This window comes from Leptonychotes weddellii, chromosome 7 (assembly GCF_054177405.1).
Source record: "Leptonychotes weddellii isolate Sample4059 chromosome 7, ASM5417740v2, whole genome shotgun sequence".
NCBI classification, from domain to species: domain Eukaryota; kingdom Metazoa; phylum Chordata; class Mammalia; order Carnivora; family Phocidae; genus Leptonychotes; species Leptonychotes weddellii.
Genome location: NC_138375.1, coordinates 42150737 through 42175476, shown reverse-complemented (window position 1 = coordinate 42175476; position 24740 = coordinate 42150737). Strand labels below are relative to the sequence as shown.

Below are 24740 nucleotides of genomic sequence, written 5' to 3'. Positions count from 1 at the left end.
AAAACATTGAATACTTTCAGTTTTACATAGTATATTTAATTTTTCTAAAAATACTTTTAAGTAATCTTTCTACACTCAATGTGGGGCTCGAACTCACAACCCTGAGATCAAGAATCACATGCTCTACTGACAGCAGAGCTGTTCTTTTTTTTTTTAAAGATTTTATTTATTTGATAGAGAGATACACAGCGAGAGGGGAACACAAGCAGGGGGAGTGGGAGAGGGAGAAGCAGGCTTCCTGCGAGCCCGATGTGGGGCTCGATCCCAGGACCCTGGGATCAGGACCTGAGCAGATGCTTAATGACTGAGCCACCCAGGCGCCCCGAGCAGAGCTGTTCTCATGGGACGGGTCCCCAAGCCCCCTCCCCCTTTACCTTCTGCTCAGCTGGAGTTCCTGAGCAGAAGCCTGTATGAAAAACCCTCACCTCACAGCTGTGGATACTGGGACCAGTGAGCTAGCAGGCTTGCAATACCACTCAGCAGGGAGGGAAGGCTTGGTTTAAATGCACATTCCTGGATTCCCTCGAGCTCCAGGAATCAGTTTGGTGAGGAAGACAGAGCTTGGGCATCTGGGAGTTTTAACAAGTTTCCTATGCAATGCTGATGCCAGTTAATGTTTGAGAACTGAGCTGCCAGAGAATAAAAGTGCTGGGAAGGAACCCTGGTCTCCAACCCTGGGTCCAGGGTCTCATGTCTGCAGACAGGAATTAACTGGCTCACCAGAGCAGGAGGTAGCCTGACTTCATTGCACACACAAATAGCAGCCACAAGAGGGGTGCACAAGGAGCACAACCCCTCCATTTACCCACCAGTTCAATCTCTAGCATCAGGAACCAAGACTCATCCATCAGGCCAAGAAGCCATGGGCTGAGAGTCCTGACACACGTGAGGTCACAAAAGATCAGTCTGGGCTGGGCTTGGGGTTCAGTTTCACAACGAGCTCCAAACTATGGAGATGAAGGCTCTTGAAGGGAGGTTTGCCTGCCTCCTCCTTTACAGCCAAACAGTCTCCACTCTCTTAGGCTAAGCCTGTTCCTTGCTCACCCAATGGCCCTGAGGTCTGGGTCCACTACACGATAATGGCCACCACGTACAAAGCATTCACCTCAAGCTCCCTGCTACAGGCTTTCGCATTATGTTTTCTGATCCTCACAGTGGTGGAACTCTATCCCAGTTTCAGAGACTAAGTGGCTAGCCAAAGGTCACAGTGAGAAGGTATCTAACCCTAGGGATATGAAATCCCAGGCTACCCTAGGCCTCTTCTGGCACTGCAGGAGACAAACAGTAGGTTCTTCAGGTTTCCAACGGGCTCCAGATCAAGCGTGTAGGCCCAACAGGTGACTGAGGCCACCAGCACCAGAATCCACTTCTCTGAGCCTATTAGCCTGCTTACCTGCCAGGTGGGGATGCCATCACGCAGCATAAGGGAAGAAGGGCAAAAGCACAGTCAGGAATCAAAGTACTGTTTATTGAAAGGGCCACCTGCAACCCAAAGGCCTGAGCGCTAGCCAGCACCCAGCCCAGGATGATTTTGCCTCCTCCAGCAGATCAGAAAGGAAAGGATGGAGTAAACTGCGAACACTTTATAGGACAAAGGAAAGGGAGGTGGGAAAAAGCAGGGACTTTGTACAGGCCCTGCTCTGGAGCACAGAGGAAAGCTGAACAAAGCATACACCACCCACCCAGGTAAACTATCTTTCCCTACCCTTGCTGACCAGGGCTAACGAGTTTGTAAGATACTTCCTCACCCATCACTGTGTCGAAGTCTCAAACAGTCCGAGGTAGGAAGGGCAGACGTGGTTCTCCCAATATCACAGAACAAGAACTGAGACACAGCGAGCCTCCTGACTTGTTACAAGTATTCAGCTTGTTTTTCGAGATCCTGCCCTGAGTTCCTACCATGCTACGGTGACACTTGACCATTGGTACCTGGGCTATTGAGGGGTCCGTGTGCCAGGCACTGGGGAAGCAGTGGTGAATAAGACAGTCCCTATCCTCTGAGGGCTCACTTTATACAAGGGCTTTAATCTTCCTCCACATGTGATTGCTTCATTTCAACTGCCTGGGATGTTAAACTGGGATCCTCAGGCAGTAAATGGGCTCAAGAAAAGCCTAGGATCAATTAGCAACATCTGCTGTGGGAATCCCCTTTGCAAGGACTGAAAAATACTCTTCTCAACAACAATGTAACACACACCGTGTACTGTGGATATAGAAATTAGGTAAGACTGCCAAGGGTCCAGCCCACAAAACTAGAAGCTGATGCTGAGAGCAGACACGGGTGTGGTGGGGTCAATGCTCTTTCCCTCCAAAAGCTGCTATGTCCTTACCTCAGAAAAGATCTGCAAACCCTTAGGCTTGGGCTCTTCTGGAGGAATCAATGCAAGTCCCAGGAAGAACAAAATGCAGAAACACAAGTGAGAATTATGGGACCAGTGCTTCTGTGGAAAGAGCACCAGGCAGGGAGTCAGGAAAACTGCCCACCTCACCCCCAGCATCAGGGTGGTACAATGGTTAAGAGCCTGGGCTCCAACAGCTCTTCTACCTTGGTGACTCCGGGTTTCTGTAAATGGGAATAGTTTCTAACCTAATGGGACTATAAGGACTGAGTTGCTATTTGTAAAGTGCTTAGAAAAATGCCTAGCACATAGTTAGCACTCAATAGTTGTTAGCTATTATTCTGGAACTTTAGAGGTACTCTGTATCTGAGCAGGCTTCATCACTGGTTTGTCTAATTACAAAGCATGCCTGTACAACTCTATAGTTTTTTTTTATTTTTCATAAAGGAATGCCCCTATGAATTCAATAAGTCACTGCAGAATTGATTTTCTTTAAAAAGGCCGCTGACAAATTTTTCCACCCCTCCCCAAGCTCAGTTTCTGAGGTGAGCCTCCTATTAGGTACTTAGTCCTGGATGCTTGTTCAGTGCCCCCAGTCTTCCCAGAACCATGCTTTATGCTCTATCTTAAAGAGCTCATCAGCAAGGCAGAGTAGAAGGGTGGACCTGTTCTCAGGAAATATAGAGCATTTCTGGGCAACACCTGCTCCATTTGGGCAGGCTTTCCTGGCCTTCTGAGGGCTCAGGGTGTGTCAACAGCTGGCCCATGTCGGGGAGAGAAGAGAGCTGAAGGCTTGTTGTCTGGAGGACCAGGAATGACAGCACATATAAGATCAGCCTTGGGGGCTGGTGCTGCCAGACCTAGTCCTCTAATCTACACTCCTGCAGCACCGACCATGCAAAGAGGCTCCCGTTTTTCTTTCCTTGAAAGAACAAAGCAGAATGAAGAGAGACCCAGCACAGGTATCATGATTCCCTTAGTGCCATGTGGGAGACTGGCCAAGAGACGGCCTGTTTTCTATAAAATGAGAAGTAACCAGATGGCTTCCAAAGCCCCTTTGGATCATGGCCTTCCTCGAGGATCTCAAAAGAGCTGCCACTTCAGAGGAGCAGTGGCAGTGATGATGCAAATCAGGGGGTGGGACAGAGAAGGCCTAGAATGAGAGAACATTCCAGAGCAACTCCAAGCCCAGCAGCAGCTAATGGGGAGCTTGAGCAGCCTGTCCACTCCTAGCCAGCGGTCCTGCATTCCTAGGCCGCTGCTGCCCTCGTGCTCCTTCCCCACACCTAGAAAGAGGGCCTCCAGCTCAGAGGACAAACTGCTGTGCTCACGGCTCCTGGAAAGATGGATGGAGTCAAGGATCTTTTAAAAAAATGTTTCTGGAGCTACTACTGAGCCCTTAGTATGAACCATCACTTTGCTAAGTGCCTCCCTTGCAGTATCTTACTTAATAGGAAGACTGATGCTTATATTTTATTAGTTGTGATTTAAAGGGAAAAAGAACAGACTGGCTTTACCAGTTTTTAACTCTGACCCTGGGTAGGTCCCTTAATCACCATATGCCTATGGAGAAGGAATTTCTCCTTAAGAGGGGGCCAACTACCACCCACCTCAAGGGCACTTGTGAGATATGAATAAAGAAATGTTTTGTGAAGTCTTCTAAAATCTTAAGGGAAAGGGGCGCCTGTGTGGCTCAGTCATTAAGCATCTGCCTTCGGCTCAGGTCATGATCCCCAGGTCCTGGGATCGAGCCCCACATCAGGCTCCCTACTCGGCGGGAAGCCTGCTTCTCCCTCTCGCACTCCCCCTGCTTGTGTTCCCTCTCTCGCTGTGTCTCCCTCTGTCAAAAAAAAAAAAAAAAAAAAATCTTAAGGGCTATCCCAAAGGCAGTACCAACCCTTACAATCCACAGACTTGATGAATAAGACTAGACCCTAGATAAACCAATGGATGATGGCTTAGAATCCTCAGCTTTGGCAGGTGCCACCCTGGACAGTATCCTATCTCAGGGCAATAGAGCTCCCAAAAGAGTGCAAGCCAAGTCACCTCCTCATCCCCTGGAGCAGGCCACTCCCAGCCTGTGGAGACTTGGCTCACTGCTCCTCGGTGCCATAATAATGGGGGAGAAGGCCAGTTTCCCTGGATCTACCCAGTCTTCAAAACCTCAATCATCAGTACTCCAGTCCCTTTTACCTGAAGGGCTAATCCAAGGTCTGCTGCTCATCCCCAGCTGTCCTACCAAAGGGTAGGGGCTGGCCAGCAGCACAGGATACACTTAGAAAGAAGCTCCATCCTACAGTCTGAAAAACTGAAGCACAAGTGTGGGGGGGGGGGAGGGGGGGGAGTGTGGAGGACTGAAACCAGGCTCCTACAAATCTCACAGCTGCTACGGAATGAGGTGCTTGCCATAGAGGTGGCCTGGTGTGAAGCCCACACATCCCTGCAATAGCACTAGTGGGGGCAGGGTTGCCTGACAGAAAGTTCTTTAGAGATTTCTAAGTCTGAACGTCCTCCAGGTCAAACCATGTCCCTTTCTGCACCCACTCTGACCTAGCTCGTCTCTTCTTCACAGGGCATGTACCATGGGCTTGGGGGAACCCCAGAACAAACCCAAGTGAAAGCCTCTGCTGTCACCACCCCCCACGCTGATTTTTTGTACTCTGGCGAGTTGCAAACCCAAGCAGTAAGCTCTTGGAGGGCAGGTAAGTGTGGTGGAAAGAGCACTAACCTGGGCATCAGCATGCCTGTGTTTCAAAACCTGCATCCCTGTAGGGCAGCCTTGGTCAGTAGCCTCCCCAATGGGGGCCTGCTTTCCTCAGCAAAGTGCCCGGTATGTGCAGGCATGTGCACATGGTGCATGTGAATTCTGGACTGGGCTCAGTGGGCTGGGGCAACTCCAGGTGCCTGCAGGGGGCAGTGAAGGAGCGGCAGCTTCAGAGGCAGCAGAGCTGGGGGGGGGGGTGCACGTGTGTGCGTGTGTCTGCGGTGCTGTAACACTGGCCAGCTCCTTAACCTTCTCGTCAGGAAAATGCTACCTTCGTTACCAAGGACTGCTTTGAGGATTACAAACAGGTAAGTGCCCTTGAAAGCTTAGGTTTCTAAGTGTGGGGGAGGGGAGGGGGATACAGGTCGTATTATCATCCCATTTTTTTTAAAAAAAAAAGCATGTGTATACACTCACAGTCAAAAAAAAAAAGTATAGAAATGTGCTGTCCAATACAATAGTCACTAGCCACATGTGGATGCTGAGCACTTGTAATGTGGGCAGTCCAAATCGAGAAATGTTTTAAGTGTAAAAGACAAACCAAATTTCAAACATTTAATACAAAGAATAGAAGATATTTCACTAATAACTTTTATGTTGATTATATGTTGACATGATAATCTCTTATCTTGGGTTGTATCGTTTAAACTGATTTCACCAATCTTTACTTTTTTAAAACTATGGCTACTAAAAAATTCAAAATTATCCACACAGCTTGTGTTGTATTTCTATTAGGCAACACTAGTCTAAAAGGATGTGGTTGCTTAGTAGTGTTTATGGTGGTTGGTGGACATTTTTCTACAATGAATTGGTTGCTTAAGTAAGTTGAAAAGATCTCCCCCTTTGAAAGAAGTTAAAAGGCCCAACACATAACAGTATTTCCTATCCCCTCTAGGAAGAGCCAGAGAGCCTCCCAAAGCCTGCAGAGAACCACCACCCTGCCACACCTGGCCCGGAGGCCATGCCTGAGAAACCACATGGTCAGCACGGCTCTTACCAGCGGGCAGCACGTTGCCTGACAGAGCTGAGGAGGAACATTTCTGGGGGAAGAGGGGCCGGGGCTCCTCTGCAAGATCAGAAGTTCCAGGGCCTGGCTCACGCCCACTAAAGGTGGCCAAGAGGCAGAACCGGGAAGTCCAGGCTGGGGCACCAGGGTCCTGTACAGATTCCTGCTGCCTGAAGATCTATATGGATCCTCTCTCTCCCAGAAAGTTTTCCAGGTAGGGTATGTATACTTCTGTGGTCTGGAAGAATGCAAAGCTAGATGGTAAGTACTGCAGGGTCTCTGGAGTCAGTGTGCCAGGAGATGCAATCCCAGCTACTTACTAAATGCTGCATACACTTAAGCAAAATTACTGAACCTCTCTGAACTCTTCTGTTTTCTCATCCATAAAATGAGGATTAGAACTGAAGCCAGATCCCACAGGGTTTTTGTGAAAATGAACCTAGATAATGAATGAGATGGTATGGTGGCTCAGAATTTTGATAATCATGTCAGAAGTGGAGGGTCTGGGACATCTGTCCTTAAGACAAGCTACCCATGAGGCAGATTCTAGGACACCTGGCTAAGCCCAGGGACATGATAAAGGCACTTCAGTGATAGATGAGCAATGCATTCATACCCAATCCCTTCTTACAAGTTGTGAGAAATGAAGTGCAGCCAGGAGAATCAAGACAGCAGGGCTGAAAACAGAACTTGGATCCACAGATTTCAGTTTGCTCTGACCCGACCCTGAGATTTGAAATTAAAAAGCCATTGCAGTTTCTGACAAGAAGTCAGAACAGAAAACTGTGACACTAGGAGCCCACATGGGGCTCATTCCCCATCCCCGCAGCCCCACCATCCCAGCCCCAGCTCCTGCTAGTGCCCCCAAGCTATTTACCCACACTCTCACTCTGCCTCCACCCTGGGGCAGGGAGCGGGAGATAGGCCAAGGGAAGCTGCCTAGCAGGGAAACACCAATACTCTCCTGGCCCTGGAGCCAAGAGACCCAGAACCTGGGTAAAACATCTGCCTGCCTCAGGCCATCCTCTTCTTATTAATGGGCATCACACGACAATAATTTGGCTTCTGGACAAACAGGAGGAAGTAAGAAACAGCAATCAGAAAACTTCCTCTTAAGTGGCCTAGTCTCAAAAGAAAACATAAGGTCAAAAAAATCTGGCCCAGTCACCATGCCATCATCCACTCCTTCCCATCTCTTCCCCAGACTATTGTAGAAGTCTCCAAGGGGTCTCCCTGCTCCCCCCACACCAGTCCATTCTGCATAAGATAAAGTAACCCTCAAGCAGAAATCCTATCACGCTACCTCCTCTCTCAATGCTTTCAGAACAGAATCCAAACTCCCTAAACTGGCATCCCAAGGCCTCTTGCTTCTGAGTTTTTGGGCCCCTCGCCTCTCATTCAAAGGCCTCTTGGTCCGTTCCTTGCAGATCTCTGAACTCATCACCACCTAGCACTTGCTGTTCCTCCAGGCAAGAATGCTCACCACCATGCTCCTTATCAATCTCATCTGGGCTCATCCTTAGAGGCCTTCCCTGACAGGTGTTTGAAGCTGTCCCCAGCCACACATCCCCAGTTCTCTAGCACACTGCCTTGCTTTGTTTCTCTCACAGCGCTTAGCACTACCAGCAGCTGCCGTGTAGTATTAAAGATGGCTGCAAACGGACACTCCTCCCATTGAAAGGCAGGACCCATGACCCCTCCCCTTCATTCTCAGCAGGATCTGTGACCTCTATCACTATGGTAAAAGTGATGTGCTAGTGCTCTGGCCCAGACCTTATAATATTGACAGCATCTACTTCCTGTCTCTTGAAAAGCTCGGTCTGGGGCACTAAGTCACTGCACAGTAAGTTCTACTACTCTGAAACCCCCAGGATGGAGAGGGTACCTGAGGGCACTCGAGTTCCAGCTGACCTCAGCCTTCCAGCCATCCCTGCCAAGGTACCAAAAATGCGAGTGAAGCGTGGTGGGTCCTCCAGACCAGGACATCAGATACCTCTATCACTGCCATACAGAAAAGACTCACCTGGCTGAGCCCTGTCCTAATCCTGACCCACATACAAATCAGTGAACAAATGGTTGTTTTTTTATGTTACTAAGTTTGGGGTGAATGGTTAGGCAGCAATAGCAAGAACTACCTTGTTGGTTTACTATGTCTCCCCACCAGAATGTAAACTATGAGGGCAGCCCCCCTCTGTCTTGTTCCCATCACTATTCCATGGTCTAATACTCAGTAGGTTACTCAAATGTGTTAAATGAATGATTTTCACTTTGCTGGTAGCCAAGTTAGTTCCTTTCACACAAAGGTTAGGTTCAAGCCCTGGTGCTTCTCTTGATTAGCCTGAGGACTTATCTGAATACTCAAGTCTCTTCAGATGGGTGGGCCAGCTTCCCTTCCACTGAGGAATACTTTGACCCTGGCCTCCACAAGACAGAGGTTCTAAATCTCAGAGCCAGAAGCAGGGGGGTGGTCTCAGCAACAATCCAGTGTAACCAGGTACAGGATGGCAGAATCTTCTCAATGACATTTCTGTCAAGAGACGGGCCACCACTGTTTATACACTGCAATGGGTACTCATAACCTTCTGCAGCAGCTCATCTTAGCCCAGCATTTTCCAGAAGCCTAAGGCAGAATGTCTCATGCCTAGGTAGAAAAATCCCAAAGCCTTGGTCAAGCTCTCGGGTATAACACTAAAGCTGGTCCAATCAGGTAGGGGAAAGCAATCTCCGTTAGATGAAAGCTTTCTCAACAGTGTAGTCTTCATCTCCAATTTGATATATCAAATTTAACCCTAGGAGGAAAAGGCCTTGAAAGATCTGGCTTAACCACTTTCATTTACAGAAGAGGAAAAGGAAATCCAAACAGGCTCAGTAAGTTGCCCAAAGTGTCTTAGCAAGTGAGCCAAACAGCTGGGACTAGAAGGCTGGTCTCCAGTTTCCTGCCCAGAGTTCTCCATCCTACCCCTACTACAGGGTTCACACCAACAATGGTGTGAGGAGCAGGCCTGCCTTGGGGAAGCTTCTCTCCAGTGTCTCTTCTCCCAGAGAGAATTCAATGCTCCAATGACAAAAGACCTAGTCAGGATCTTTTCCGTTTTCATCAAAGAACTAGTAACACCTGCCTTAGCCACTCTCACACCAACAGTGTTTGAGCTGGAAGGGGCCTTAGAGACTGAGATCAAAGATGCCATACCCATTTCACAGATAGGGGAGGGGAAAGGCTCAATGGGACCTAACATAAGCCAGTTTTCCCATCCCTTAGCTCTCAGACAGCTTTCTATCACGGTTCTGGGGCCTCAGGCCACGATGCCCACTGGTATACGGTCTCCCCCCCATGGCTTAAGGAGTCCCCTCTAGGGACTCCCTATTCCTGCCATAGGCCTTAAAGTCTTCCCTCCCCTCCTCTCTCAAACTCCTTCCATATGAATGTTCCTCAGCTTGCAAGCTGGACAGACCGCTATCCTCTCTGCTTTGTATGATCAAACATACAAAGTCTGGGCCCAGGGGCCCAACTGAGTTGGCATGCCGGTGTCCTAGTCTAAAGTGGGCTAGGTACTGCCACTGGACAGCACTCATAAAGCAACAGAGGTCCAGTGTGGCCAGCTCTTCTCATTCTTTTCTGTAACAGCTTTACTGTTATCATTCACATACCAAGTTATTCATCAATTCAAAGTATAAAATTCAACGGGTTTTGTTTTTGTTCTTGTTTTTGCATATTCAGTCTGCTCTCTTAAAGCTGCAAATTTCTAGGTTTCCAGATAAATTTTCTTGATTTTTAAAACATAGGTGATTACTTTAAATTGTTTTTAAATTCAAAGCCAATCAAAACCTGTCAAAAGGTTCAATCTTTAAAGGGGGGGGGCGCACTTGGGTGGCTCAGTTGGTTGGGCGTCTGACTCTTGATTTCAGCTCAGGTCATGATGTTGGGGTAGTGGGATTGGGCCCCATGTCCGGCTTCGCGCTCAGTGTGGAGTCAGCTTGTCCCTGGTCCCTCTGCTCTTCCCCCCACTCTCACGTGTGCTCTCTCTGAAACAGATAAATAAATAAAATCTTAAAAATAAAAAAAAAATAAATTTTTTTTAAAAAACCTGAGAGTTGGCTGGAATGGGCCTGAGGATGTAAGATGAGGGATGCCAATTTGTGACTTCTGCCTTTCAGAATGTATGCCCCATCATGACAGCCCCTAAAATCGTCTACCTAAATTCAGCTTTCAGGGACTGGCACCTACAAGTACTCAAAAATTTCTGAATGAACAAATCTGGGCAAGTACTTTTGCAAATCTGTAGCTGCAGGCCTCTGGAGCAAATCACCACCCAACCCATTTAAGTATTACCACCACATTAAGAAACTCAGTACACCTCGTGAACAGCTAAATCCATCTGGGGACACTGTTAAAAGTTACTTCTTGACCTTCTACCTCCCATTTGCCATCAGAGCTTTACCCACAGGCACACAGGAAGCAGGTCTATTCAAACGCTGTATTTCAGAAGAGCCAGCACTTCCACCCACCCCAAGCTTTGATTCTTTGGGCAAAATAATCCTAGTTCCTTCAACCATTCCCTGCTCATAGCAAGGTGCAAGCATCCCAGTAAGCTGCCTCCTCTATGTTCCTGATTTCCTGTCTCCCTCCCACATTCCCTAGCGGCAGCATCCAGCTTCCCACACCCAAGAACCTTGCTCTCACCAGTCCAAACTCTACTCCTACATTCAGCTCCACCTGGAGGAAAACCTAAGCCAGGCTATTCTATGCATATAATTGGCATCTCTTTCTCATGCTGCTGTTAATACATATACACAAAATAGGAAAAACAGAGACCTCCGCTCCCCCAAACAAACCCAAAGCTGGAGAAAGACATCAAAGATGGAGTAAGAGGGTTTCACTTCAAAGCACCTGAGTCCATTTCTCACTGATATTCTACTACTAGTGCACTCCTAAGCACCACAATGTGGGCTTCTCGTTGCAGGATTACAGCCCCCAGTGACTCCTTAAGTCCCCCTCTACTCTACAGTTGCCTGACACCCAAGACAGGGTCTGAAGAGCTAGCTCTAGGAAGTACCATGGGCTGCCTTACTGTCTATGCTCAGAACCAAACAGAAGGGATCAAGGGGCAGAGGATCCAGGAAGACAGAGAAAGGCTGGCTTTGGCACCTGACCTCTGTTAGCAAATGAAGACACAGGTCAAAACTAAGTCCTTAACACTCTCAGAACTGTCACTTACTGTTTGCCAGGCTCTGGCTGAGCTCTCATGTTCATCTACCTCATTTTCAACAGGGACTCCAATGCGTGAGTACTCTAGATAAAACTCCATTTACTGGAGCCTAGAGGTTACCAACCTGTCCAAAGGCACTCAGTTGCTAAGTGGCTAATGCTAAGTCAAACTATGCTCGACTGACTCCAAAGTCCCTGTTCAACCACCCCATTCTACTTCTGCCTCCAGCGGTGGAGTGAAAATAGAACTGGAGTGGAAACCAAGAGGACTGGGTTCAAGTCTCAGCCTTTCTTTGAACCGTGATCCTGAGCAACTCCCTATTCCCTTTCTAGGCCTGAAGTACCTAAGCTGTTAACAGGAGTTTAGATTCAGTGACCTCTGGGGTCCCTTCCAGCTCTAAATACTCCTTCCTCTCAAAAAGGGAGAGGCGCGCCTCAGGGGCGCAGTTGGTTGAGCGTCCACTTCTGGTTTCAGCTCAGGCCTGATCTCGGGGTCATGGGATCAAACCCCATGGCGGCTCTGCACTCATCGGGGAGTGTGCTTAAGACTCTCTCTCTGCCCCTCCCCTGCTCTCTCTCTAAAATAAATAAATAAATCTTTAAAAAAAAGGAGGAGGGGCACCTGGGTGGCTCAGTCGTTGGGCTTCTGCCTTCGGCTCAGGTCATGATCCCAGGGTCCTGGGATCAAGCCCCACATCGGGCTCCCTGCTCCTCAAGAAGCCTGCTTCTCCCTCTCCCTCTCCCCCTGCTTGTGTTCCCTCTCTCTGTCTCCGTCAAGTGAATAAATAAAATCTTTAAAAATAAATAAATAAAAGAAGGGAAGAGAGCACAGCAGTGGGGACAGAGTTGACAACTGGGCACTGGGCTGGGTGAGCCTGATTATAGCCCCACATTCTCAGGGACTTACTATAGCTTTCTATCCATGGGCAAATGCAACCCCACTACTCCCAGCACAAGTGTAAAATGAGCTGAATTAAGCTGAGGGGAGGTGGCTCTGATGGAAGGAAACCTTGTGCATGCAGCCATCTGCGGAAAAGCCGACAAAGCCAAGCTGCGGAGGGGCTGATGGCAGGCAGCCTATGTGAGCCCATGAAGTCCTGCCACAGGGGTGCCTCCCCTGGTGGAGGTGGGAGTTGCCACGCCAGCCCCGTTCCCTGCTACTTCCAGGGCTTCCTCTTTCAGGCCTGTGCTGCCACATCAGGGTGAAGCAGGCTGGTGGCTCTAAGCTCAAGCATGAGCTCAGCTCAGGCCAGTCCATCAGAAACTGGCTTCTTCCGGCAACTGAGATACATTCCAGCTAATGTGGCCTTCTGAAAGGTCAGAGAAATCTCATAAACTGGAGCCGCTCCCTATGCCTAAAGGATGACAGCTGATAATTGCCCAACACTTCAGGAATGACTTGGAAATCTGCTCCCTTTTGTAATCTGGGAACCTTGCCCCAAAGGATCAGACAGGAAACCCCAAACCATCTACTCTTAAGAGGTTCTCATGCGGCCAGAATAATCTTTAAAAAGAAAAAAATCTTACCATGCCATTCTCTCATTTAAAATCTTTAATGGCTTCTCTATGCCTTCCAGTTAAAATCACAATTTATCTAAGTCATCTACACAACAGCCACAGGGAATTTACTCAATTCCCTGAACCTTAGGGCCTTCGCTCCACCAAGCATGAGCTCTCTTTCCAGGCTTTTTCTCAAATAACTCCTACCCATCCTTCCCATTTCAAGGGAGTTAGCCGTTGCTTTCTCCAGAAAGAATTCTCTGACCTAGATTTGAGTTGGGTACCCCTGCTACACTCCCAGAGAATCCCATCCCTTTCTTACACAGCACCTTCCATACTGGATTGTGAGTGCATGTACTCCTTCCCAACAAAGATTTTTGTTATTCACTGTGGTATTTTCTATGCCGAACTCAAAATGTGCTATGTGATGTTGTCAAAGTATGAGATTTATCCATTCATTTACTAATTATCTGAACAGGAACCTGAACAAAATGACGGTGTGAGCCATGTGGCTATTTGGGGAAAAAGCATCTGGGGAAAAACCGAACCCCTGAAGCAGAGAGTACACAACATACTCTAGGAAAAGCAAAGACCAGTGCTGTTGGATGGGAAAAGTGGTGATAGAGAAGGTTAGAGCTTGGGGGGAATGGGTGATGTGGGGAGCCATATCAAGGGTAGATTAGAGAATACTCTAAGGATTTGGGATTTTATTCCATGATGAGAAGCCATGAGAGGATCTTGAGGAAAGAGTGACAGGAAACCAGGTAGAAGGTTGCTTCAGCAATCTAGGTGAGAAGCAATGGCGTGTGGATTAGGCTGACAAAAGAGGAGGTGGTAAAAAGTCTTTAGCTTCGGACAGACTTTTTAGGAGCCAAAAGTATGTACTAGTAAATTATATGTAAGGTGACAAGAATGACCCAAGACTCTTGTCCAAGCAATTAGGATAGTTGCTTACTATTTTCTGAGTCTCACTTTTCCTATCTGTGAAGCAGGGTAAAAAGACCACCTGCTTAGCAGATTACATGGGCTAGAACACACCAAATATCCAATAAGTGGTAACTATGGTATCACTATTACATATCTTGGGATCACCAGGAACTTAAATAAGCTGGCATATGTGAAAAGGAGAGCGAAAGCCATACAGAGCCCAGGTGGACCATTTATCCAGATGGCTCCTGGCCACAGTGGGACTTCAGCTCCTCTGAGAAGCTTGCAACTTCATTTTAAAGCAGAGAAGAGAAAAGTCTACCTCGAGTTACTGGAATGCATGTCTGGAGGGTAAGGTGGTTATCACAAGTATGGAAGATTATTATTACAATATTAATAATAATAATATTATTATTATTGTCTGCCTTTGGCTCAGGTGATGATCCCAGGGTGATGGGGCCCTGCATAGGGCTCCCTGCTCAAGGAGGAGCCTGTTTGTTTCTCCCTCTCCCTCTGCTGTTCCCCCCCACCCACCACCGCTCGTACTCTCTCACTCTCACTCTTGCTCTCTCTCAAATAAATAAAATCTTAAAAACAACAAACCAAAAAACTAAGTGCCCTCTAAACAAGGCCTCTGATGGAGGGGGGTCAGCTGGGTTTACTAATAGTACCTCATACTGAGATGGTGAAGCCCCTCACTACACATGACTGTATGTATGGCTTTATATGACTGGCTTTACAAAATTCTTCAATAAAGGCCTACACTCCTCACATCCCACACCTATGGCTTTGCTAGTCCAAAGGTGCAGCCAAAAGAAAGATGCCAAGTCAAGACTGTCCCTGTGATTCTCAGAAAATCCCTCAGGGAGACACCCTAGGCTATCTGCCACGTAAGTTGGCCAAATGGCCCTGGTAACTTCTGCAAATAGTGCTACTTGAAAATTAAGCTAACTCCTGATTATCCATCCTCACTTAGGAAAGTCATGAATAATATGGCTTTGGAATGCATCTTCTGGAATATAAACCACTTACACCTGTGTGGGACATTTTTAACTAATGAACGGGGCTACCCCATACTCAAATTAATTTGATCCTCAAAACAACCTCAGCACAGGGATTAGTCCCATTCTGTGACTAAGAAAAACAGAGGTTAGGCAAGCTAAGTCACCAAGTGAGAGCAGAGAGAGGTACTCTACCCATGTTCTGATTTAAATCCTATCACCACGTATCCCTCTGCTCCCTCATCCCGCTGTCTCCTATGCTTTCATTAGCCAGGTATCAAAACTTACTTCCTCTCATGAACCTCCAGCAAGGTAAGGCCATCCTTACCACTCCACCAGGTAACTCTGGACCAGCCAGGGATGTTTGTGAGCCCAGACTGAGGCACCTGTGAGCCCTCTCAAGGCCCCAGCACCCTCATTACCCCCTTTGTGAGCTTGTCTTGGATTGTGCAAACAGGGGCACTCCCATCTGCCAAGCTCTCCATTTTAAAGAGGTTTTTGTGGTTTCAGGCCCGCTCCTCCTCCTCTCTCTACCCGCCTCCCTCTGGGAGGGAACTGAGTGCTGAGTAACAGCTTTAAAATGTGTACTCTAGCCTAGGCCCACTGCAGACAGGGGGTGGGTCAGCCAAGAGACTCCACCCCTCAGGAGGTTCAGGGTTTCAGACTGCAGAGACCACCCCCTACCCCCAGCCTGAATGGGCATACCTCTCCCTTCCTAGCAGGCACTCTCTTCCCCAGGAAGTATAAAACCCAGACACCCCACACTTAAGTTGAGGGGGCAGTCAGCCTCCCCCCACCACCCTTTCAGAGGGTCCTAATTGTGTGCTTTCTTTAGAAGGGGGAAAAAGTAATTTAAACTGCAGGAAAACAGCTTTAAAGCCTCATTTATGGAGGCTAACCTAGCAGTTCTTAGCTGAGGGTGCACTATATCAACAGTATGGAGCTCATCACTCTTGACAAGTAATTCCTTAATAAATCTAAAGGAATCAGATTTCCTCAGTTGTCACCAAAATGTGTCTTGAAATTGGTTCGAATCAAGATCCACACAATGCATTTGACTGACGTCTCAATTCTTTTTTAAAAAATGTCATTTATTGATAATTTGTCCTGCAGAATTTCTCACATTCAGAAACTAGAGGACTGCTACCTCAAGGTCCAAAAACTTGTTCCTCCATGTCCACAGATCTAGGGCTCTATTAGGTTTGGGTTCAATTCTTTGGCAGGGGGAAATTTTCACAGGCAGTGCTGTCTACTTTCTATCTCAGCACTGCAAGGCACATAATGTCTGCTTGCTCCACAGTATCTGATATGCACCCCAAGCAATCTGCCTAGGTTCCTAAAGCCAGAAGTCTCTCTAGCCCTTACAGAACTTGGATTCAAAACTGAGTTCTTGGGACGCCTGGGCGGCTCAGTCGTTAAGCGTCTGCCTTCGGCTCAGGTCATGATCCCAGGATCCTGGGATCGAGTCCCACATCGGGCTCCCTGCTCAGTGGGGAGCCTGCTTCTCCCTCTCCCTCTGCTGCTTCCCCCACTTGTGCTCACTCTCTCTCTCTCTGACAAATAAATAAACTAAAATCTTAAACAAAACAAAACTGAGTTCTTAACCGCTATGGCAAACAGAAACAAACACATATAAAAAGCTCTATTTTGGTTTCTTTGTGTGTGTGTGTGGGGGGGGGGGTTATTGAAAAACTTTTTTTTTGGATACTAAAAACACTTTGAAGACATTTAGACCTAATCGGATTCCCTCATTTTCAGATGAAGAAACAGAGGCAGAGGAAGAATGGGGGTTGCTGGTATTCACAAAGCTGCTCACCAACAGAATCAGAAGTGGAATGAACACGCTTAATAACGGTGATCATTTATTACAAAATTTTTAAAATAGCAAATACTGGATAGGTAGCACCTATTAGATGGTCTGTGCCTGGCACTATGCTAAGGGCTTTATAAATGTTATCTTCTTTAATTCTCACAACCTTTAGAAATAGTAACTATCAGGGCACCTGGGTGGCTCAGTCGTTAAGCGTCTGCCTTCGGCTCAGGTCATGATCCCAGGGTCCTGAGATGGAGCCCCTCATCGGGCTCCCTGCTATGCGGGAGGCCTGCTTCTCCCTCTCCCACTCCCCCTGCTTGTGTTCCCTCTCTCGCTGCGTCTCTGTCAAATAAATAAATAAAATCTTTTTAAAAAAATAAAATTAAATTAAAAAAATAAAATAAAAATAAAAAAAATAGTAACTATCATTATTCTCATTTTGAGGATGAAAAAATGGTGGATCAGAGAGGCTGAGTAATTCACCCAAGACTGAACAGCAAGTTAGAAGCAAAGCTCAATATATACAAATATTGAAACATCACGTTGCAGATCTCAAACTAATAGTCAATTTTACCTCAATTAAAAAAAAAAAAAAAGCAGCAGTAGCAGCAAAAGCAGTAAAGCTGGGACTCAAAACTGCAGACTGTAGGATTCCAAGGCAGGGCTGTTGCTTCCACAGTCCACTTATGGTGGGGAAGGAAAAGGCAAGAGTCGGATGTAGCTCTGATGCTAGACTGAAAACTGATACCCCAGATCCATACAGATGTCCCACCCTAGTGCAACTGGGAGGAGCCTGGGAAAGGGCCTAAACCTAGGAAGGAAAGTAGAGAAAGAGAGTAGAGATTTATTTGGGGCCAGTTCAGTGGGGTGGAGGATCCCTGGGATTGCCCTGGGTTAGCTGAGATTTTTACCTCTTCTTTATTTTGTGCCATCAGTTAGCTGCACTTCAAAAGAACACAAAAAAGTGATGCCCAGAACACAAATGCTCAAGTCTGAGATCCTGGCCAGATTTCCCTTTAAAGTCAAGAACACTAGGACGCCTGGGTGGCTCAGTGGGTTAAGCGTCTGCCTTCGGCTCAGTTCATGATCCCAGGATCCTGGGATGGAGCCCCACGTCAGGCTCCCTGCTCCTCCCTCTGCCTGCTGTTCCCCCTGCTTGTGCCTCCCCCCGAAAAATAAATTTAAAAAGTCTTTTAAAAAAAAATAAAGTCAAGGAGACTACACCACTGCTTTATTTTCTTCTTACGTGAAGTTAGAAGTCCCACACAACCAACCCACTGATTCCCCCTGCTGGGGTGGGCAGAAGCTTGTGGTGATGATACATTCTCAGATCTCAACCCACTGCACGTGCACTAGCCACAGCAAACTTAGTTCAGTTATGGTCTTTCCCCACAGCCCTGAGAGCACATGTGCACTCTACCAAAGGTAGTTTTTATAAAACACAAATAAACAAATTAAAATTTATTTTTAAAACATTCATCATACCACATTCCAAAGCAAAAATAGCCAATTCCTTGGGTCAGCAACCTTTAAGATTATACACAATATGCCCTTCCAGTCTGTGGATAAGCAAAACTCCATTTTTAAGGAGATGGATCCCATATATTTCATGGAGTACTGACACAATACCAGAAAAGGAAAGTACTGCATTCTCTACCCCCCTCATCATACAGGTGGAGAAAAAGAAGACCCAGAAAAAGTCCTGGAAAGTCCCACAGTCTCCCAGACTGGGAGAACAGCTACCACATGCCAGGCACTGGGCTATCACCACAATGAATGCTCACAACAACCCCATAAGCAGATAAATCATAATTTAATCCCTATTATACAAATGGAGAAGCTGAGACAAAGAATGGGTAAGTAACTTGCCCAAGGAGGCACAACTAGCAAGTGGTAGGGCTGGCATTTGAGTCAATGCAGTTTTAACCCCAGAAGGTTTCCCATCCTGCTTCTCTCATACTCACAAGAATTGTGGCTAGAATAAGGAAAAAAATGTAAAAGTCTTCAAAATATTCTAGGGGAGGGATATACAAAAAGCCAAATGCAAATCCTGACTTAAAATAAAAACTACCAATGTTAAGATGTGGAAGCTTAAACCAGAATAGAGAACCCCACAAAAATGGGGGGGGATATAGAAAAATACCTTTTATTACTAGTTACTGCATGTGTCCCTTAAAGCACTAAGCCACTAGCATCAGAGCCAAAAGGAAGGCTAAAAATAGGCATTTGCAGCAAACTCTGGAAAGCTTTTAGCTTGCTTATGAGGCACTCATTTCTGTAGACTCCCAAAAACATATGCATCACAGAACACAAAAATTCCCAAGACCACACTGCCACTCCATTGATGTCACATTTAAACCTGTCCAAGCTGCAAATAAAATCAGGGCTGAAAAACGGCCTTAGCAGTCCATGTAGACTCTCCAAAAAAGGGCCACTATCTCAACCTTACCAGACAGACAATTCACAGAATTCTCCCTCGAAAAGCATCCAAGCCCTAACAACAGACTTAAACAGAGAAACTACTGGATTAATTCAGAGTTAGTCTGTCAAAAACTAGTCTAAAGGTTCAAAAACCAGTGAGTAGACAAGACACTTTCTTGCCTTAAGAGTCCAGAAAAACAAGAACAGAGCAAAACTACCAGACTCAGAATTTTGCTTTGGGCACTTAAAGCAAGCTGGCTTCTCCATTCCAGGGAAGGTGAGATGCCAGCCAAGCTGTCTTCTTCCCACGATCAATAACCCCAGTGACGCACCCTATCAAGGGCCCCTGCACTTGCACAAAACGCCAGCTCAGGCACCCAATACCACCTGATGTCATGGCTGATTTAAAACCCACAAGGCAGGTTCACCATTAGCTAAGCAGCAGCAGCAGCATGAGTAGCCCCATTTAAACTTCTGAGAAGTGCTCTCTCTTGGGGATGATTATACCCCTTTGAGTTTAAAGAGGGGGGAAGGACCAAAGAGTGTCTTAAAGTTGCTTTCCCTCCCTCTGTGGGTGGATCAGGAGGGATATGCAAGAAAATGGAGGTTTCAGCACTGCCCTTTGCATAAGAGGGTTCTGGAAGGGAAAGGGGGGAAGGGGAGAGGGCAGAAGGAAGAGAACACGGTCTGAGGTATTATTAGTAAACCCCAAAAGTCCCCTCCTCCAAATGAAGCAACCTTAAAAGAAATAAAAATTGCAACATGCTATTTCCAGAATTGGCTGTTCTGGTTTCCCTTGGACTACGAGTGATCCTAATCCCTCGAATGGGAAGACATTAAGCTCCCTCTTCAACTTTCCCCATTTTGATGGTTTAAACCAGTCAGTCTCAACCAGCGACTGCAGAAGGGGAGTTTTGCTAAAAGCACTAGGGCTACGGCCACAGGCCCAACATTCTAGCTACAAGCGGGTTTTGATACTGGTCCACTTAGAAAAGACCGAGAACAGAGCCGCTGTGCCTCTACGCGCCGGCCAAGGAAGGCGGCAGGGCGCGCCCCCCACCCAACCGACGATCTAGTCTCGGCAAAGGGAGGCCGAGACGAGCCTCCATATTCCTCACCGCCTTTCCCCCACGCTGACACGGCTCCGCTGGGATCTCCCAAGGGACCGGGTCCACAGGACCGAAAATCCGAGCAGGGAGAGGGAGGGCGCGAGGAGCGCCGGCCGGCGGTCACATGCCGCTCCCCGCGCGGGGAGGCACCACGTTGTCCCGGCTGCGGAGGAATGCCGGGAAGGGGAGCCGCGCACTCACATTCGCGCACACGCACACTCCGGGCCGCGCCGCGCCGCGCCGCGCCGCCGGCCCGCACCCGCCTTCCACCCCGAGCGCGGCGGCGGGCGCCGAACGCAGAGGCCCAGCGGCCGCGAGCAGCCCGCGGGCCGGCGGCGCACGGCGCCCAACTGTCACACGCCCGCCCAGCCCGGCCACTCCCTCCCCCGCCGCCACACGCCCCTCGCGTCGCCGCATGCCCCCTTCCTCGCCTCACATTTTCCGCCAACCCCTAACTGGATCCCCGCACACTCGCCATCCGGCTCCCTCTCGAGGCGGAAGGTCCCCGGGATCGGGAAGGGAAACCACCGAATTCAATTACACGTTGGGTTTCCTCTTATCGTTCTCCCCGTAACCGACCCCTCAACCCGTCGCCAATGGCGATTCTACCACCTAATATCATCTACCAAAGAACAAAACTTGTTAACTTTTAAAGCCCGAATCCGTGTGGTCGGTATGAACTCATCACCCGGCGCTTCGCTGCCCATGACATATACTCATTAAACATTTACAACATGGGGACGATCGCAACGCTACCAAAACGGGGAACGTGGGGCGGAGTGGGAAGAGGAGCTTCCCGAGAAAGGGTTAGGCTAGAAACCGTCTTCGACACCAACACGCGGGAGGGGGGGTGGGCTCTTTTCACCGAAACCAGCGCCCACCCTCTCTTGGCGAGGTAGGCCCGGACCACGCCGTTGCCCACTAACCGCTGAGGCCCAGGCGGTGGCCATGGGCTCCCGGGGGCTGGGCCCTCCGGCAGGGGCGGCTTCCCGAGTGTGTGAGAGAGGGAACGGCGACCCAAATTAGCCAGGAGATAAAAAAAAAAAAAAAATCCCGAGTCACCACGACCAGTGGCGGACCCCCGGGCCCTGAAGGCCGCTGGGGGAGGGGACGCCCAAGTCCCCGGAAGAGGTCCCCGGACCCAGGAGAGCAAGCAGGGACACCCACCTGGAGGGGACTGTCCGTTCACCGTGGCCAGGACCGGCGGCAGCGCGTTCTTAGTCCACGGGTTCACCTTGGGCGGAGGGGCCTCCACGAAGTCTCGGCGCCCGGCGCCCGCAGCTCCGGCCGCTCCTCCGCCAGCGCCCGGCTCACCGCCGCCGCCCTCCTCCCCGTCGCTGACCGCCAGGCCCTCGGCGCCCGGCGGCTGCGGCGGCCGCGGGCTCTCGCGCTCCAGCTGCCCGGTGCCCTCCTTGTGTGGCTTGGCGCAGGGCGGCCGAGGTCTCCGGGCGCCGCCGTCCGGCTCCCCCCCTCCGACGTCGTTCGCCCCGGGCTCGCCCTTGCCCTCGGGCGGCGGCGGCGGCGGCTTCTTCCTCACTAGACCCCCGTGCTCTTCGGCCTGCAAGAGGGGGGCGCCCCCCGGCAGCAGCGGCTCCACCTGAGTGGCCATCTGCGCGCCCGCCCCCCCGGAGAAGCCGGGCGCGCCCGAGGCTGCCTCCCCCGCCTCGAACTTGGCTTTCAGGGCACCCGCGACGCCTTCCTCCGGGGCGCTGGGCCCCAGTCCCTGCGGAGAAGGGTCGAGGTTCACGCTAGGCGCGGCCCCGCTCGCGGTGGGATGCAGCCGCCGTAGATCCGAGGCCCGCTGGCGGGGCGGGGGGGGGTAGGAAGGCCCCCCACTCTGCGGTCCAGGCCTCCTCGGCGCGCGTCCCCCCCCGCCCGTTCCTCGCAAGGCGCCCCCACCCCGAGCCTGGCAGGCTTCTCGTCCCGTCCCTCCCTCCCCCCCGCCGCCGGGGCGGCCCGGGCTTCCCGGCTCGGGGGCTGCAGCAATATGGACGGACGGGGGAGAGGCGCGGCGAGCCGAGGCGACCACGCGATCCGCGGCAGGCGGCGGGCGGGCGCGCGCCTCGCGACGCGGCGAGCGAGGGGAGGGGACGGCGCAGCGGGGACGCGCCCGCCGAGGCCGGCCCTTGGCGACGCGCGGGCGGGCGAAGGCGGCGGGAGCGCGCGCGCACAGACTCGCGGCCCCGCCCCTCGCCCCGCCCCGCCCCTCGCCTCCGATTCCTCGGAGCACCTCCCGGGTTGGGGGGTGAGGGGTGCTCTGACCGGATGGGGGCGAGCACGTGCCTGATGCAATTCGGGAGGGAGGGCAATGAGGGGGGCAGGAGGGATGGGTGGGTGAAGAGGGGGAGGTGTCTTAAAGGGCCAGCGCGTCAGAGCGTCCGCAGGTGGAGCACATGGGAGCGGGCCACGCGGCCGACCGGGCCTGCTCGCGCTCTTTAGGTTGGGTACGCCAAATTCGGGAGAAGGAGCCATTAATGTCACCCCTGATTTACAGAGTGAAGGATAGGGGTGCCCATCCACCCCGAGGACGTACCGATGCTGCCGGCTCCCTGGCGCCCCCTGGGCCTGGCCCCTCTGAGCGCCGCCTTGGTGACCTTGGGCGAGCCGCCCTCACCTCCGCGGGCCATGGTTGGCTCCTCCCCGCGGGCCTCGGCCGCGACCCTGCCGGGAGTTGGGTTCGAACCCCCGGCCCGAAGGCAGGCCGTTAACCCTTGGGGACAAGGGTGCCTTCAAAGTGGGAGGCGAATTACCAACAGCCCTCCGCCCGGCCAAGCCCCCGAAACCGAGTGTTCATAGGCAGGAAATGTTTTTTCTTTCAAGTGCATTTCGTTTTTTCTAAAGAATTGCTTTGGGCGGAGTGAAACCGATGCAGGATTGGGACTCGGCGATCTGAGATTTTATCCTGGCGCTGGCCCTGCTCCTTACCAACTGCAGCAGTCGTCTCCTCCGTGGGCCTCAGTTTCTCTATTGTAAAATGAACCAGTTGTTGTGTAGGACAGTGATTTCAAACTGGGTGCACATTCTATAAATTCTTATTAACCTCGTACTGTGGGGGCCTGCAGGGTCTAGAAAACGGGGTTTGGCAATCAATCAGGCTAACAAGGTCTCTATCGTCATGGAATTTACACTCTAAGGTGGAGAAAGACAAAGTGGTAAACAAGTGCTTGTCTAGTATCTATGAAGACAATAACTACTACAGTGGTAGGTTAGACTCGATCGGCTACTTTAGTTTGGATGATGAGGGAAACTTTGAATGCAGATTCCAAATGTTTTAGAATTAAGTATATCTGGGATGGGACGTAGAAACCTGCCTGTCTAAGAAGCCCCCTTGGGTGCTTACCGATTAGCCGGTCCTACACTTCACTTGGAGAATTCCTGGCCTCTCTGACGGGCTGTGATCCCACCTGCTCCAGACCTAACAGCCTGGGATGTTGGCCATCTCCAAGGCAAGAATTAGAACACTCGATGGGCTGGATATGGGAGGAGGCTTATTGAATAGCCTCTTGGAACTGCCCCAGGGGACAAGGTTGGTTGTAGAGTGGTTGTAACCATGACTACTGGGGAGAGGCACTGTTGGGGACATCCGGGCTATCTGATGTCTAGTCCCAGCTCTTCCCTAACTTGCAACTCAGCCTCTGCACCTCGGTCAGCATTCCCCTCTTCCCTGGGTACTCTTTCCTGGTGGTGAAATGGGAGTAAATTATGCCTGACTTGCTTCTACCCTCTCAGCTTTTGTAAAGGAGTCAAGTGAGACAGTGTTAGTCAAAGTGCTGTGTAAATTAGAGAGATGGAGGCCAGTGCCTCAAAAGAGGTACCAAGAAAGGTAATGATTACAGGAATCTCAATGAATTTAAGCAGGATTCTTCATAATTGCATTATATTTGCCCTTAATCAGAAGGTAAATCATTGCACCTTGCCATTCAAATGCACTATTTTTTATCGTACTTACTGATGAGTATTTCCTGAAGAGGTAATTCACACTAAGCCCTCTCCAAACTTTGTTAATAAGGGCCATTAGGGTCATTGTTGGTCATTCTGTTCCATATTCCTGTAACTGGAGGTAGAAGGTAGAGGTGCCCCCATGCAACTTGTGAGGGGACCAGGACTCTGTGGATGAGTAACCTGTTCACACTACCCAGCAGTCAGCCTGAGCTGAACAAGCACCTCTGAGCTTGCTGTTTGGAGGCTGGAGGGACACTGGGATCTCCCCGGCGCCTGCTCTGTCCCAGAAAGGGGCTCCTAACCACCAGTGTGCCATTTTACAGATGGGCAAATTGGGGCCAGAGACAGTAAAAGAAAAGACTACATCTTAAAATGAGGCTGTTAGAGCTAGAAAAAGGAATCTTAACAATTACTCAATTTCCTTGTTTTGCAGATGAGGACAGTGAGGTTCAGAGAAGTGAAGTTACTTAACCAAGGTCACACAGCTAGTTCAGGGCAGAGCCAGGTCTCACTCCTGAATTTCTTGATCCTAAATCCAGTAGATTTTTCTACATAAAATGATGGAATCGGGATTTGAGTTCAGGTCTTTAAAATTCCTGACCCACTGTGGCATTCTATATTCAGTTCTAAATATTAATAATGATCAAAACCAGTTAAGAGTAGCTGCTTTTATTGAGTAGCTACTATATGCTAGGTTCTTTTTTTTTTTTTT

General features: G+C 49.6%; 1 protein-coding gene across 3 annotated transcripts in view; it reads right to left on the bottom strand.

The window, feature by feature from the left end:
* Positions 1-22121, bottom strand: part of LARP1 (La ribonucleoprotein 1, translational regulator) — a 52476-nt gene extending 30355 nt beyond the window's left edge. The window contains exon 1 of one of the 3 annotated variants that reach the window (XM_081826220.1): positions 21254-22121. In XM_081826220.1, the coding sequence (XP_081682346.1) occupies positions 21254-21695 (442 nt within the window). In that variant the 5' untranslated portion in view covers positions 21696-22121. Of the gene's footprint in view, positions 1-20095; positions 20116-21253 lie in introns of those variants that run through there. The other 2 variants (XM_081826218.1, XM_081826221.1) reach the window with 2 other exon arrangements.
* Positions 22122-24740: the final 2619 nt, after the last annotated feature.